This window comes from Mustelus asterias, chromosome 20 (assembly GCF_964213995.1).
Source record: "Mustelus asterias chromosome 20, sMusAst1.hap1.1, whole genome shotgun sequence".
NCBI lineage: Eukaryota > Metazoa > Chordata > Chondrichthyes > Carcharhiniformes > Triakidae > Mustelus > Mustelus asterias.
The window spans coordinates 41,827,473-41,841,154 of NC_135820.1; the positions used below are offsets into that span (position 1 = coordinate 41,827,473).

The 13,682-nt window shown below is 43.7% G+C and overlaps 1 protein-coding gene and 1 non-coding gene across 7 annotated transcripts in view; both read right to left on the reverse strand.

Moving 5' to 3' along the window:
* The window catches only part of LOC144508481 (uncharacterized), a 324,608-nt gene that overhangs the window by 264,920 nt on the left and 46,006 nt on the right, over nucleotides 1-13,682 (reverse strand). The window contains exon 1 of one of the 6 annotated variants that reach the window (XR_013500290.1): nucleotides 4,298-4,400. The exons of 4 other annotated variants lie outside the window; for them this stretch is intronic. Coding sequence is in view for 1 of the 2 variants with exons in the window: in XM_078236439.1 (XP_078092565.1) it covers nucleotides 7,342-7,359 (18 nt within the window). In the remaining variant the exon portion in view is untranslated. Of the gene's footprint in view, nucleotides 1-4,297; nucleotides 4,401-7,341; nucleotides 7,399-13,682 lie in introns of those variants that run through there. One more of the 6 variants, XM_078236439.1, reaches the window with a different exon arrangement.
* Nucleotides 3,909-3,990, reverse strand: trnal-aag (transfer RNA leucine (anticodon AAG)). Its single transcript has one exon. It is a non-coding gene; the product is annotated as a tRNA-Leu (tRNA).

Sequence of the window (13,682 nt, forward strand, 5' to 3'; positions counted from 1 at the left end):
AAATTACTGGGATTGAAGGCTGATAAATTCCCAAGGTCTGATAATCTACATCCCAGTGTACTTAAGGATGTGGCTTTGGAAATAGTGGATGCATTGGTGGTCTTCTTCCAAGACTGAATGGATTCTGAAACAGTTCCTATGGAGTGGAGGGTAACTAATGAAACCCTACGATTGAAAAAGAGAGAAACATGGAATTATAGACCAGTCAGACTGATGTCAGGAGTGGGGAAAACGCTAGAGTCCATTGTAAAAGATTTAATACCAGAGCACTTGGAAAGCAGAGGCAGGATCAGACAGAGTCAGCATGGATTTACGAAAAGAAAATCATCTTTGACAAATCTACTTGAATTCTTTGCGGATGCAACTAGTTGAGTTGATGAGGGGAGCCAGTAGATGTGGTTTATTTTGACTTTCAGAAAGCTTTTGACAAGGTTCCATATAAGATATTAACGTATACAATTATGGATGGGGAGTTGTATTTTGAGATGGATAGAAAATGGTTGGCAGAAAGGAAACAAAGAGTAGGAATAAACCGGTCTTTTTAAAGTTTAAAGTTTATTTATTAGTCACAAGTAAGGCTTACATTAACACTGCAATGAAGTTACTGTGAAATTCCCCTAGTCGCCACACTACGGCGCCTGTTCGGGTCAACCAGCACATCTTTCAGACTATGGAAGGAAACCGGCGCACCTGGAGGAAACCCACGCACACACAGGGAGGACGTGCAAACTCCACACAGACAGTGACCCAAGCCGAATGGCCGGCAGTAACAATTGGGGGACCGCAAGGATGTGCTTGGACTCCAGCTATTCACAATGATTTAGATGCGGGAACCATTCAAGAATGATTTAGACGAGGGAAATAAATGTAATGGGTGGGAGTTTATGGCCTCGCTTGTCCCAAAACCGTAAAAAACGGTCCTTCCCGTGGGCGGCCCCTCACCCAGGCCGACTCCCATGGCGGATGGGATGGTAAAATTTCGGCCAATATCTCCAAATTTGCAGATGGCACAGGTTGGAGGGTGAGCAGTGAGGAGGGTGCAGAGATGCTTCAGTGTGATTTGGACAAGTTGGGTGAGTAGGCAATACATGGCAGTTGCAGTTTAATGTGGATAAATGTGAGGTTATCCATTTTAGTAGCAATAATAGGAAGGCAGATTATTATCTGAATAGCTATAATTTGAGAGAGGGTAATGTGCAACAAGATCTAGGTGTCATTGTACATCAGTCGCTGAAAATAAGCATACAGCTGCAGCAGGTAGTGGAAAGGGCAAATGGTATGTTGGCCTTCATAGCAAGAGGATTCGAGTACAGAAGCCAGGGTGTCTTACTGCAGTTCTGCAGGACCTTGGTGAGGCCATACCTTGAAAACTGGGTGCAATTTTGGTTTCCTTATCTGAGGAGGCATGTTCTGGCTATAGAGGGAGTGCAGCAAACATTTACTAGGCTGATTTCTGGAAGGGTGGGATCGACATGAGGAGAGATTGAGTCGGTTAGGATTGTATTTGCTGGACTTCAGAAGAATGAGGAGAATCTCATAGAAACCTACAAAATTCTAACAGGACTATGCAGGGTAGATGCAGGAAGGATGTTCCTGATGGTAGGCAAGTCCAGAACCAGGGGTCATCGTCTAAGGATACAGGATAAACCATTTAGGACTGAGATGAAACCTTTTCAGTCAGAGAGTGGTAAAGCTGTGGAATTCTCTACCACAGAAAGTAGTTAAGGCCAAAACATTTTGTTTTCAAGAAGGAGTTAGATACAGCTCTTAAGGCTAAAGGGATCAAAAGATATGGGGGGAAATCATGAACAGATTCTGAGTTGGATGATCAGCCATGATCATATTGAATGGTGGAGCAGGCTCGAAGGGCCAAATGGACTACTAATGCTCCAATTTTCTATGTTTCTATATTATGGATTATCATACAAAGCTTTAAATTTCTGGACACAAACATTCTATTAAAATTACCACTCCAAATCATATGACCCTTAACATTTTAGGTTCCAGACAGTGCTGAGTCTCAAGCAAGTTTCTGATAAGGTTAGTGACATTCACAGCCAGCTGGGAAATTCACACATCTCTTTGTTCAAGGGTGGGCCCTCAACAGCAGAACTGTAGCATTCCAGCTGACTCACCTTTCTGTTTCATTACAATGGTTTCTCACTCAAACTACACAGAATGAATTTCAAAGTGTCAAAAGACAGTCCAGATGTGCAATCAACCTTGCCTTGAATAAAGGATTTTTGAACCTGTACGAGTCACATGATGAGCACAGCCGCGTTTCCTGCCTGCTTTTAAAAACAGCAGAAGTTGCTTGCAGAGACAGTTCCAACAAATTCCATCAGAGAAGTTATCCAACTAGCTGCAAGTCAACTACACAGCCAAGGTAATAAACAGAAGTACCTTGTAAGTGGGAGATGGGCTCTCCTCAACATTTTCCAAATTCAAGTTCACCTGAGAACCAACCTCCTGGAAATGCAACTGCAGGAAGCCTCACAACTTATTGAGAATCCTCTGCTGACAAGACCTTCACTTCAACTCATTAAGAAACGACAGGCCTGACGTGAAAGAGAGCCTGAGACAATTATACTTTGTAATAGTATTGTTTTAATCTTCATTTGTATCTAATCTTTGTGTGAGTGACAGTGTACATGAGGCAAGTGAGTGAGGCATTGCATTTTTGTTTAAACCCCCAGACAAGTGTGGGATAATAACTAACCTTGCTTCTGGAATTATTTAAACTGGGGCAATCACTCAGAGGGTAGGAAAATACACACACCTCATAAACGGTGGCACGGTGGCACAGTGGTTAAAACTGCTGCCTCACAGCGCCAGCGACCCAAGTTCAATTCCGGCCTCGGTCACAGTCTGTGTGGAGTTTGCACTTTCTCCTTATTCTCTGCATGGGTTTCCTCCCACAGTCCAAAGGTGTGTGGGTTAGGTGGATTGGCTATGATAACTTGACCCTAGTGTCAGGGGGATTAGCAGGGTAAATGTGTGGGGTTACGGGAATAGGGCCTGGGTGAGATTGTGGTCAGTACAAACTCAAAGGGCCAAATGGCCTTCTTCTGCACTCTAGGGATTCTATGATTCTCTGAAAAAACACACTGATCACGGACAGGGAAAAAAACATGTAACATATGTCACTGGCAGAATTTAAATACAAATGAATGTTACCTTGTGTGATCCCAATAACTTTAAAAGGGATACGTTGTTTTTATTTTGGAAGAAGGGGGTTCCCTCTCATAACAATTCATGGCGAGAAGACCCACAGCAGCTTGCATTTATGTGGCGCCTTTAACATAGTAAAATGTTCCAAGGCACTTTATGAGAGAAATATCAGACAAAATTTGACACTGACTACATCAAAAGATGTTAGGGCTGGTCAACACATGGCGGCACGGTGGCACAGTAGTTAGCACTGCTGCCTCACAGCACAGGGTCCTGGCTTCGGATCCCAGCTTGGGTCACTGTCTGTGTGGAGTTTGCACATTCTCCCGTGCCTGTGTGGGTTTCCTCCGGGTGCTCCAGTTTCCTCCTACAGTCATAGAATCATAGAATCATAGAAACCCTACAGTGCAGAAGGAGGCCATTCGGCCCATCGAGTCTGCACCGACCACAATCCCACCCAGGCCCTACCCCCACATATTTACCCGCTAATCCCTCTAACCTACGCATCCCAGGACTCTAAGGGGCAATTTTTAACCTGGCCAATCAACCTAACCCGCACATCTTTGGACTGTGGGAGGAAACCGGAGCACCCGGAGGAAACCCATGCAGACACGAGGAGAATGTGCAAACTCCACACAGACAGTGACCCGAGCTGGGAATCGAACCCGGGACCCTGGAGCTGTGAAGCAGCAGTGCTAACCACTGTGCTACCGTGCCGCCAAAACTCAAACCCATTTTGGCAGCGGTGGGATTCGAACCCATGTCTCCGCAGAGACTGGAGCCTTAATCCAGCGCCTTAGACCGCTCGGCCACGCTACCACTCCCAGTGGAACTCCCACCCACCCAACGAAGGGACAGCCTGTTCCAAAAGCTGGTGGCTTTTGCTACCAAATAAACCTGTTGGACTTTAACCTGGTGTTGTTAGACTTCTTACTACACTTCAAAGTGTCAGAAATATAGGAAAGCAAAGATGAAGTCAATCTTTTCCCTTTAGATTTAAAAAAAAATCTTGATAGCAAGGCCTTTCCCCAAGGGTAGGAGCCAGGTGTCCATAAGCAGCTGCCAATCCATAGAAAGTGCCTTTACCAATCAGCCTTTAATTGACCTTAACATGCAATTAATATACCTTTTTATACCTTTTTCCCACAGGGAATGCTGGAGTATTGTCTCAAAGAGAGAAGCTAGGTTAAACACGACCGCTTCGAAGAGACTCGACAAGAGCAATGTCATAAGAGTTAGTATATCCAGAAGATTTATGCTCATTGTTTTAAGATCAAACTCTGCATTTCTAGTCACATGTCCCAAATGGATACTTGCGTCACAAGACTTTGTTTGGCATACATCAATGGAAAAGAACACACAAGTGTACAGGCCAAAAAATGTTCCAATAATCAACTTTTGATGACCCTGAGATAGTGATTCCACTGTCATTAATCCTGTACAAATATCTGTTATCATATATCAAAAACAGAACATTAGTGCTGGTATAGTCACTGCTACCATAAAACTGTACGGAAGTAGCAGTAGAATGCAAGATAGTACTTGTGACCAGCACTTCACTTATCCATGACCCCTGGAATTTGAAGCCCAGTATTTTTAAATTTGCTCACAAGAAAAATTGAATTGCTGCTATTTCTCCAAGACAGCCTGTGAAATTCGTGAGCAAGTGCCATCATCTTACATCAACATGTTTCTCATTGTATATTGGGAGTAAATCCTTTTTGAAATCAGTCACACCCTAAGTGCCATCTTAGGGTGGGACAGTGGTTAGCACTGTTGCCTCACAATGTCAGGGACCCAGGTTCGATTCCTGGCTTGGATCACTGTCTCTGCGGAGTCTGCACGTTCTCCCTATGTCTGCGTGGGTTTCCTCCCACAGTCCGCAAGACGTTAGCTGCATTGGCCATGCTAAATTCTCCCTCAGTGTACCCGAACTGGTGCCGGAGTGTGGCGACTAGGGGATTTTCACAGTAATTTCATTGCAGTGTTAACAGTGTGACACTAATAAATAATATCTTCAATTCATACAAATTCATAAGTTTTTATTCATAAGCAATTGTTGCACATGTAGAAATAAGCAAACCAGTCCAACAATCAAGTTCCTCAGTGATATGAAGGGGGCAGTCCCTTATTATTCAGATTTGATAGCTGTACCAGGATTATGATATTACATTTAATCAAAATTTCTAATTTTTGACAGAATGAGCCAATAATCTTACATAAAATTATGCGGCAATTTAGCATGAGGCTGAAAAATTAATCAACGAATCCGCCCCCCTATACATTGGGCTCCTGACTGCCGCAGTAAATATTGCAAAACAAGGCAACCAGCTGATTTCCATGCACAACATCAGAGACGAGAAACACCACAAATCTAACACCTTTCTAAACTGTGCTAAACTGTGCCACAAAACATAGCTGCCAGCATCCAGTCCAAGGGTGGAATTCTCCCAAAAAATGTTTTTTTCAGTGGGAGTTCACACTAGAATCTCCCACACTCTGCACTGCAGAGGCCACCAGCGAGATTATCATTAAATTTCAGGGGGTGGGGCCTATTCACACTGGACAGGCCGAAATCAGCAGGTCTCTGCACATGCGCAGTGGCCCCGAACTGTCATCCTCCCCTCTTGTGGTCAGCTCAATCACTGCCCAGCCGAGGACCCCCACAGAGCTTTCCCACAACCCCCCCCCTCCCCCCCCCCCCCCAACGGCCCGATCATGGCCTCCCGTCCATTTGCAGGCCAGCCCTGAACCCTCCCAACCTGCCTGATCTCCGTAAAATACTATTTACAGCTGGGGTCTGGGAGACACAAGCGTGGCGCGAACGCTTGCGGGAATCCCGCGAATTGGTCAAGGCGCGATTCTCCCGGCCCGCTGCACTAAAGAATTAGTGCAGCAGGATGGTAGAATCGCCTCCCCTCCCAAGTGTCCAAAACTCTGCACCGTGTCCTGTATCAATAGTGATTTTACAGCTAGTTATCAACATTCTAGCTCCAGTCTCTGAAAATTGAGAAAAAGGGAGATGGCTTTTATTTGAAAAAAGATGTTTTAGTGCCAGTCACAGATCACAGAATGCAGGGCCAGTTACAATTCCTGCTATTCTAATTCTGGTACGAGTGAATACAAAGCACACTCAGGCATTGTGGGATTTCTATCTTTCACCCAAGTCTAAAATCATTTACATGATAATGAAGAAAGCGAGCAAACTGCTACAACAAGCTTACTGCTAAAAGAAACAGCCTAAATATGGAACTCATAAGACCTTAAGCAAAGAAATTAAACAGAAAATGCAAGGTTTATTTTTCAATGTTTAGGGAATATTATCTATCCTGCTCACCCCCACAGCCTCTGCCCCCCCCCCACCCCTCCCACACACTGATAATATAAACTATACAAAATATTATATATATATATATATGTATATATATACATCATGAAAAGTATTTTGATAACAGAATGAGCGCATGTTGGGTATTTTGGAGCTTATAGTAAATCTAATTCAGCAAAATGCATAACTGCTCCAGTTTTTCTCAAACTCGAAAGCACATGCAAAATACTGTGGATGCTGGAGATCTGAAATGAAAACAAAGTGTTGAAAAAACTCAGCAGGTCTGGTAGCATCTGTGGAGTAATGGGTGGGATTTTCCAGCCCTTCCCACAGGTGGGGATCCTCCAGTCCTGCTAAAGGTGACCTCCCACAGCGGGTTCACCAGCGTGTGGGACAGGTGAGCCACGCGAAACACCGTAGACATTGGTGGGACCTGAAATGGCGAGTCGCCTCTGCCGCTGGAAAACACCCCTTGGTGGGAGGAGTTTGGAAAATCCCACCCTACATTCCGAGCCCAATATGATTCTTCTTCAGAACTGTAAGTAGGAATTTTCTCAAACCCTGCTGATTTGAGATTCTGCCAGAGCAGAGACAGGAAACATCAAAGAGGAGTTATTGCATTCACACCAGGGAACACCCTACTTATCTCAAAAAGTAACTGCAGTTGCTCTCAAAAACAAATAAACTTTTCCATAAAAGGTGGATTCAGAGTCAGGCTTCTAATATTGACTTTACTGGCAATAACAATTCAAAGCAACATGTATTTTTCTCCTTACTTTTCAGCTAATTTTCTAACTCTCTTATGGATGCCCAATGCTTTGTGAATGAAAGAAAAGACTTACATTTATGATGCTTTTCATGATCACAGGATCTCCCAAAGGGCTTTACAGCCAATGAAGTACTTTTGATTAAAGTTCAATAATGTTTCTTCATGGTACTTCTGAAGTTTTTTTATTCATTCTTGGGATGTGGGCGTTGCTGGTTGGGCCAGCATTTATTGCCCATCCCTGAGGGCATTTAAGAGCCAATCATATTGTTGTGGATCTGGAGTCACATGTAGGCCAGACCAAGTAAGGACATTAGTGAATCAGATGGGTTTTTATGACAATTTTAATTCCAAATTTTTTTTATTAAATTCAAATTTCACCATTTGCAGTGGTGGGATTCGAATCTGTGTCCCCAGAGCATTATCTGGATTACTAGTTCAGTGATAACATCACTACATCACTGCCTCCCCTTTTCTAATGTAAGTTATTATAATGGGGTATAGTTACACCTCTCAATTGAGGATTGAACAGTTATTTGGGTCTGTCTTCACAGTGGAAGACAAAAATAACATGCCAAAAATTGATGATGAGAAGGCTACGGCAGGTGATAACCTTCATTATCACTGAAGAAGCAGTGTTACGTAAGCTAATGGAGCTAAAGGTAGACAAGTCTCCTGACCCTGATGGAATGCATCCTAGGGTACTAAAAGAGATGGCAAGGAAATAACAAATGCACTCATAGTAATTTACCAAAATTCGCTGGATTCTGGGGCAGTTCCAGCAGATTGGAAAACAGCAAATGTGATGCCACTGTTTAAAAAAGGAGTTGGACAAAAGGCGGGTAACGAAGGGCTGGTTAGCTTAACTTCTGTAGTGGGGAAAATGCTTGAATCTATGATCAAGGAAGAAGTAGCGAGACATCGGGATAGAAATTGTCCCATTGAGAAGACACAGTATGGGTTCATGAAAGGCAGGTCATGTTTAACTAATTTACTGGAATTCTTTGAGGACATTATGAGTGTGGTGGACAAAGGTGTATCTGGATTTCCAGAAGGTATTCGACAAGATGCCGCACAAAAGGCTGCTGCATAAGATGAAGGTGCACGGCATTACAGGTAAGGTATTAGCATGGATCGAGGATGGGTTAACCATCCTTCCCTGGTCTGGCCTACATGTGATTCCCTGCCCACATCATTGTGCTTGGCTCTAAAATGCCCTCTAAACAAGGGCAATTAGGGATGGGCAATAAAGGCTGCCTAGCCAGAGATGCCCACATCCCATGAATGAATATGTTAAAAAAATTATTGAAGCTGAGGTCAAAGGGGATAGGAGAGATGGCTTTATGAAGAAGTTTTGCAGTAAAGAATCTTTGCATTCCAGGAAAAAAAGGATCATAGCAGCTGGGTTAGTTCACATTATGTTTGCTTCACTGGCCTGCATAGTGTCAGAGGGTTAATTCTTAAGATGGGTTCATCCATAACTCATCCAACCGTAGTCCAGTGCCAAGCAGTAACTGCAACTAGCTTCCAAAAGCTTTCACTAGAGAACTGAGGCTGATCCTAGTGCCAGCTTTTCCAGCTGTATTTTGTTACCTTAAAAAATGTCAACCAAAGCAAAATAAGGAATAAGAGAACAGTTTAAACTTTTCTGCAGGTATGTTCTTTGAAATCTGAGTGTTTAATTTTCGCATATAATCACAACAGAGTGCAAAGGTTTTCAGATGTTACACCACACAATAGTGCATGAGCCAACACATTTTATATTGATGTAGTGACTGATAGCTACAGACTGTCTTCGTATTTTGTTGCCACATTTTTAGTAGTTTTCCGGTAGGAATTGTTCTCGGGAGCTGGCCAGTTTTTAACGATTGACCTGTAGTTCTTATTGACAGTGATAAAAATCCCACGTTGTTGTTTTTATTTTACCCAAGTCCCTTACATGTGTGGCCAAATAATAAATGTTGGTTGTCTGTTCCACCATGTGACACATCACAGCAAGGCCTAATGTTCCCTTTACCCATCACCAATTCACACACAGGCATTTTAAGTTTTTTTATTAGTGTCACAAATAGGCTAACATTAACGCTGCAATGAAGTTACTGTGAAAATCCCCTAGTCGCCACACTTTGACACCTGACCAGGTACACTGAGGAAGAATTTAGCATGGCCAATGCATGTCTTTCAGACTGTGGGAGGAAACCGGAGCATCCCGGAGGAAACCCACCCAGACACAAGGAGAACGTGCAGACTCCGCACAGATAGTGACCCAAGCCGGGAATCGAACACAGGTCCCTGGCGCTGTGAGGCAGTAGTGCTAACCACTGTGCCACCATGTCGCTCATAGGTCAACACATGTAACTGGAGAATACACAGGTTCAGGAACCACAGCAGTTTCTTCTCCCTTCCTAATCCAGGAAATGAGACTAATTGTAATATCCCACCATTGGGCAAACTGAAATAGATTTTCACAGCACAGAGCGGGGTTTAAGCTCCCAGATTCATACAGCAGAGCAGTACAATTCTGATTCACTAGCAAACTTGCAAAATAAAACATTTGAGATTAATTTCAATTAAAGAATTGATATCTCGAGCCTCCCCAATGGCTCAGTGGTTAATTGCAATGTGTAGTGGCACTGAGCTGTACAACAATGATGTGCATTTATATATCACCTTTAATGTAGTAAAGTATACCAAAGAGCTTCACAGAAGTGTGGTCAGTGTAAGAAGATCCAGCAATTTTTATACTAAAGCACATTTATCACAATCAAAACATCCAGGATGCATCTCATCGAAGGGAACAGACCCCAAGTCATATGAAAAACTTCAGGAAGATTGGAGCTGTGCTTCAGATCCAACATTCTGAGTAGAAAGATAAATGCTGTATCTCAATTTTAAGCTGAATTGAAACAGGTAAGAGACCAAGTACAGAGTGGTTAGATGACGAGTGAAAAATTCAAGTGGCACGTAACTGGAATTTTAACATTCCACCCACAGATTGCATGGAAGTGTTCAACAGTGCCATTGCCCAATCTGTGTTTGGCCTTGCCAATGTAGAGGTCACTGCATTGTGAGCAACAACTTACACTAAGTTGGAAGACGTATAATTAAATGGTTGTTTCACCCAGAATAAGTGTTTTGAATCCTGAATGGTGGGAAAGGAGGGGGGTGAAAGTGCAAGTCTTGCCCCAGATGCGCTTTGCATGGAGAGTTGGCAGGTAGAAAGGAAACAGGTGGTGGTGATTGAAAGCAGGCCAGGGTGGTATGGAGGAAACTGTTCATTAAGAACGCTGAAAGGGAAGGAGAGGGGATGACGTTTTATGCTGGCAGTTGTGTTGGAGGATAACTCACTGAATGTGGATTCTGATGGGGTGAAAGGCAAGGACAAGCAATGCTCTATCATGGTTCTGGATGGGATTAGAAGGATTGAGAAGCAAATGACTGAAAAGGGGATGGTTATGGTCTTTATCAATCTCAGCAGAGGAGGGGTCCTCAGTTGAGGTGAAAGGAAAGACATTTTAGCAACTGCAGGTAGTCAGTGCCATACGAGGATATGCTACAGACAAAGAAATTGAAAGAAATAGAGACCTAATAGAAAGTGGTGGGGAAAGAATGTAATTAAGTTCATTGTGGCAGTTGCAGAGCTTGTAGAAGCAGTAAGTAGACAGCCTATCCTTGAAAATGTAGATGGAGAAGTGGAGGAAGGGAGGAAGCAGATATTGGCCGTGTGAAGGTAATGATGGGGTGGAAGGTAGAAGCAAAGTTGATGACAGTTTATTTATTTATTTGTGGCACAAGTAGGCTTACAAATCATTGTAATGAAGTTACTGTGAAAATCCCCTAGTTGCCACTCGCCGGCACCTATTCGGGTACACTGAGGGAGAATTTAGCATGGCCAATCCACCTAACCAGGGCAAGAGAAGCAAATAACACAGGCATCTATATGCTAAATAAAGATGCTACAGAGATGAACATTCTACAGAACCCACAAAAGGGCAACCATAAAGGATTCTTAGGGGGTTCCCTTAGTTCTCCTTTTAGTTGGAGAATGTAAGTAGGTTTAAGGGAAAGTTATTCAATGGTAGAGGAGGGTAGTAGTGTATGGCAATTGGCTGGTCCGGCATTGAAGGAAGGGGAGGAAATCTACACAGACACGAGGAGAACGTGCAAACTCCACACAGACGTCATCCAAGGCTAGAATTGAACCTAGGTCCCTGGCGCTGTGAGGCAGGAGCGCTAACCATTGTGCTACTGTGACTGGAAAAGTTGAGGAAGGGTTGAGGCTGATGTTGGCCATGTGCAGGTAATGGTGGGATGGAAAGTAGAAGCAAAGGTGATGATAGTTTAGGATAAGAGAGGCATGGGGAAATAGAGGTTTAGAGGGGCAGGTTGCCCATTATGTAAATTGAAGGGACTAAAAAGGTGGAGGGCATCTGAAGAGTTATGGATGTAGGTAAAAAATAAATAAACAATGAATGAAAAAAAGTTAAATAAATGCAATGGGATGGAAACAGTTTGAAAGGGTGGGGTTACCAGGGCAGTCCTGTTTGTAGATCTTAGGAAAGGGCATGGTTGGGGATCTATGAGGTTGGATGCCGTTAGGGCGGAAGGTGTGGAGGGTGAAAGATCGCCAGAGGAGATGAGGTCAATAGCAGTCGGAAATGTTGGATTAATCTGCCAACCAGCTCAGTTTGGGAGCTACAGCATTGACATCTATCTGACAATGTGGAAAATTTCCCAGGAAATTGTTCTGTCCACAAGTGGCAGGACAAATCTGATCTGACCAATTACAAACCCCAAAATCTACTCTCGATCATCAGCAAAGTGATGGAACGTGTTGTTCAGCAGCACTTACTCAGCAATAACCTACTCATTGACACTCAGCTTTGAGTTCCTCTAAGGGCACTCTCTTTCTCATATCATTACAGCCTCGGTCTAAACACAAACTAAAGAGCTAAACTCTAGGGGTGAGGCAAGAGTAGATACCCTTGACATCAAGGCAGTATCTGTCTGAGTGTGGCATCAAGGAGCCCTATTATAAGCTGGAGTCGAAGGGAATCAAGGGGAGGGGAAGTTCTTTGCTAGTTGGAGTCATACCTCACACAAAGGAAAATGACTGTCATTGATGAAGGTCAATCATCTGAATACCAGGACATCACTGCAGGAGATACCTAGGGTAATGTCCAAGGCCCAGCTGCTTCATCAGTGACCTTCCATCCATTATAAAGTCGAAAGTGGCAAAGGTCACAACATTCACAATGTTCAGCACCATTCATGACTGCTCAGATGCCGAAACAGTCCATGCCTAAATGCAGCAAGACCTGGACAACATTCAGGCTTGGGCTCACAAGTAGCAATATTCGCACCACACAAGGACCAGGCAATGACCATCTCCAACAAGAAACACTCTATCCATCTCGCCTTGACATTAAATAGCATTACTATCACTGAAGCCCCTACAACCAACATCCTGCGGGTTATCATCGACCAGAAACTTAACTGAACTAACCATGTAGATACTGTGGCGACAAGAACAGGTCAGGAGGCTGGGAATTCTGTGGAGTAAACCCACCTCCTGACTCCTCAAAGCCTGTCCACCCTCTACAAGGCAAAAATCAGGACAGTGATGGAATATTTTACACTTGCCTGGATGAGTGCCACTCCAACAACACTCAAGAAGATTGATATCATCCAGGACAAAGCAGTCCACTTCATTGGCACCCCATTCACGACCTTAAATATCCTCTCCCTCCACCACCGGTGCACAGTAGCAACAGTGTACACCATCTACAAGATGCAGTGCAGTAACTCACCAAGCTCCTTCAACCTTGCAAACCTGTGACCTCTATCACCTAGAAGGACAAGGGCAGCAGATGCATGGGCAACAGCACCACCTGTTCCCCTCCAAGCCACACACCATCCTGACTTGGAAATATATTGCTGTTCCTTCATTGTTGATGGGTCAAAATCCTGGAACTCACTTCCTAACAGCATTGAGCGTGTACCTGCAGAAGATTATCTGCAGTCGTTCAAGAAGATGGCGAACCAACACTTTCTCAAGGACAATTAGGGATGGGCAATAAATGTTGGCCAGCCAGTGACACCAACTTCCATGAAAGAATTAAAAGAAACAATTTATGTACTTCAGCAACTGGTGAGTGACAGCGGGACATTTATTTAGCACCTGCGGCACACCAGCAACATTCCAATGGAAGTCAAACCAGATACTTCACTGCTCAACAGGCAGCCTCTTGTGGTCTGTCTCTTGGTCACTGGGATCCTTAAGTTCAAAAACTGCTCGGATCAACAGTCTCAACAGCATCACCAACCCAGGACATCAAAATTCAAAACCCAGTCTCATCCAATACTTGGTTTCTCTTGAATTCTACAGATGTTAGCCAATTTAATTGACATAATGGG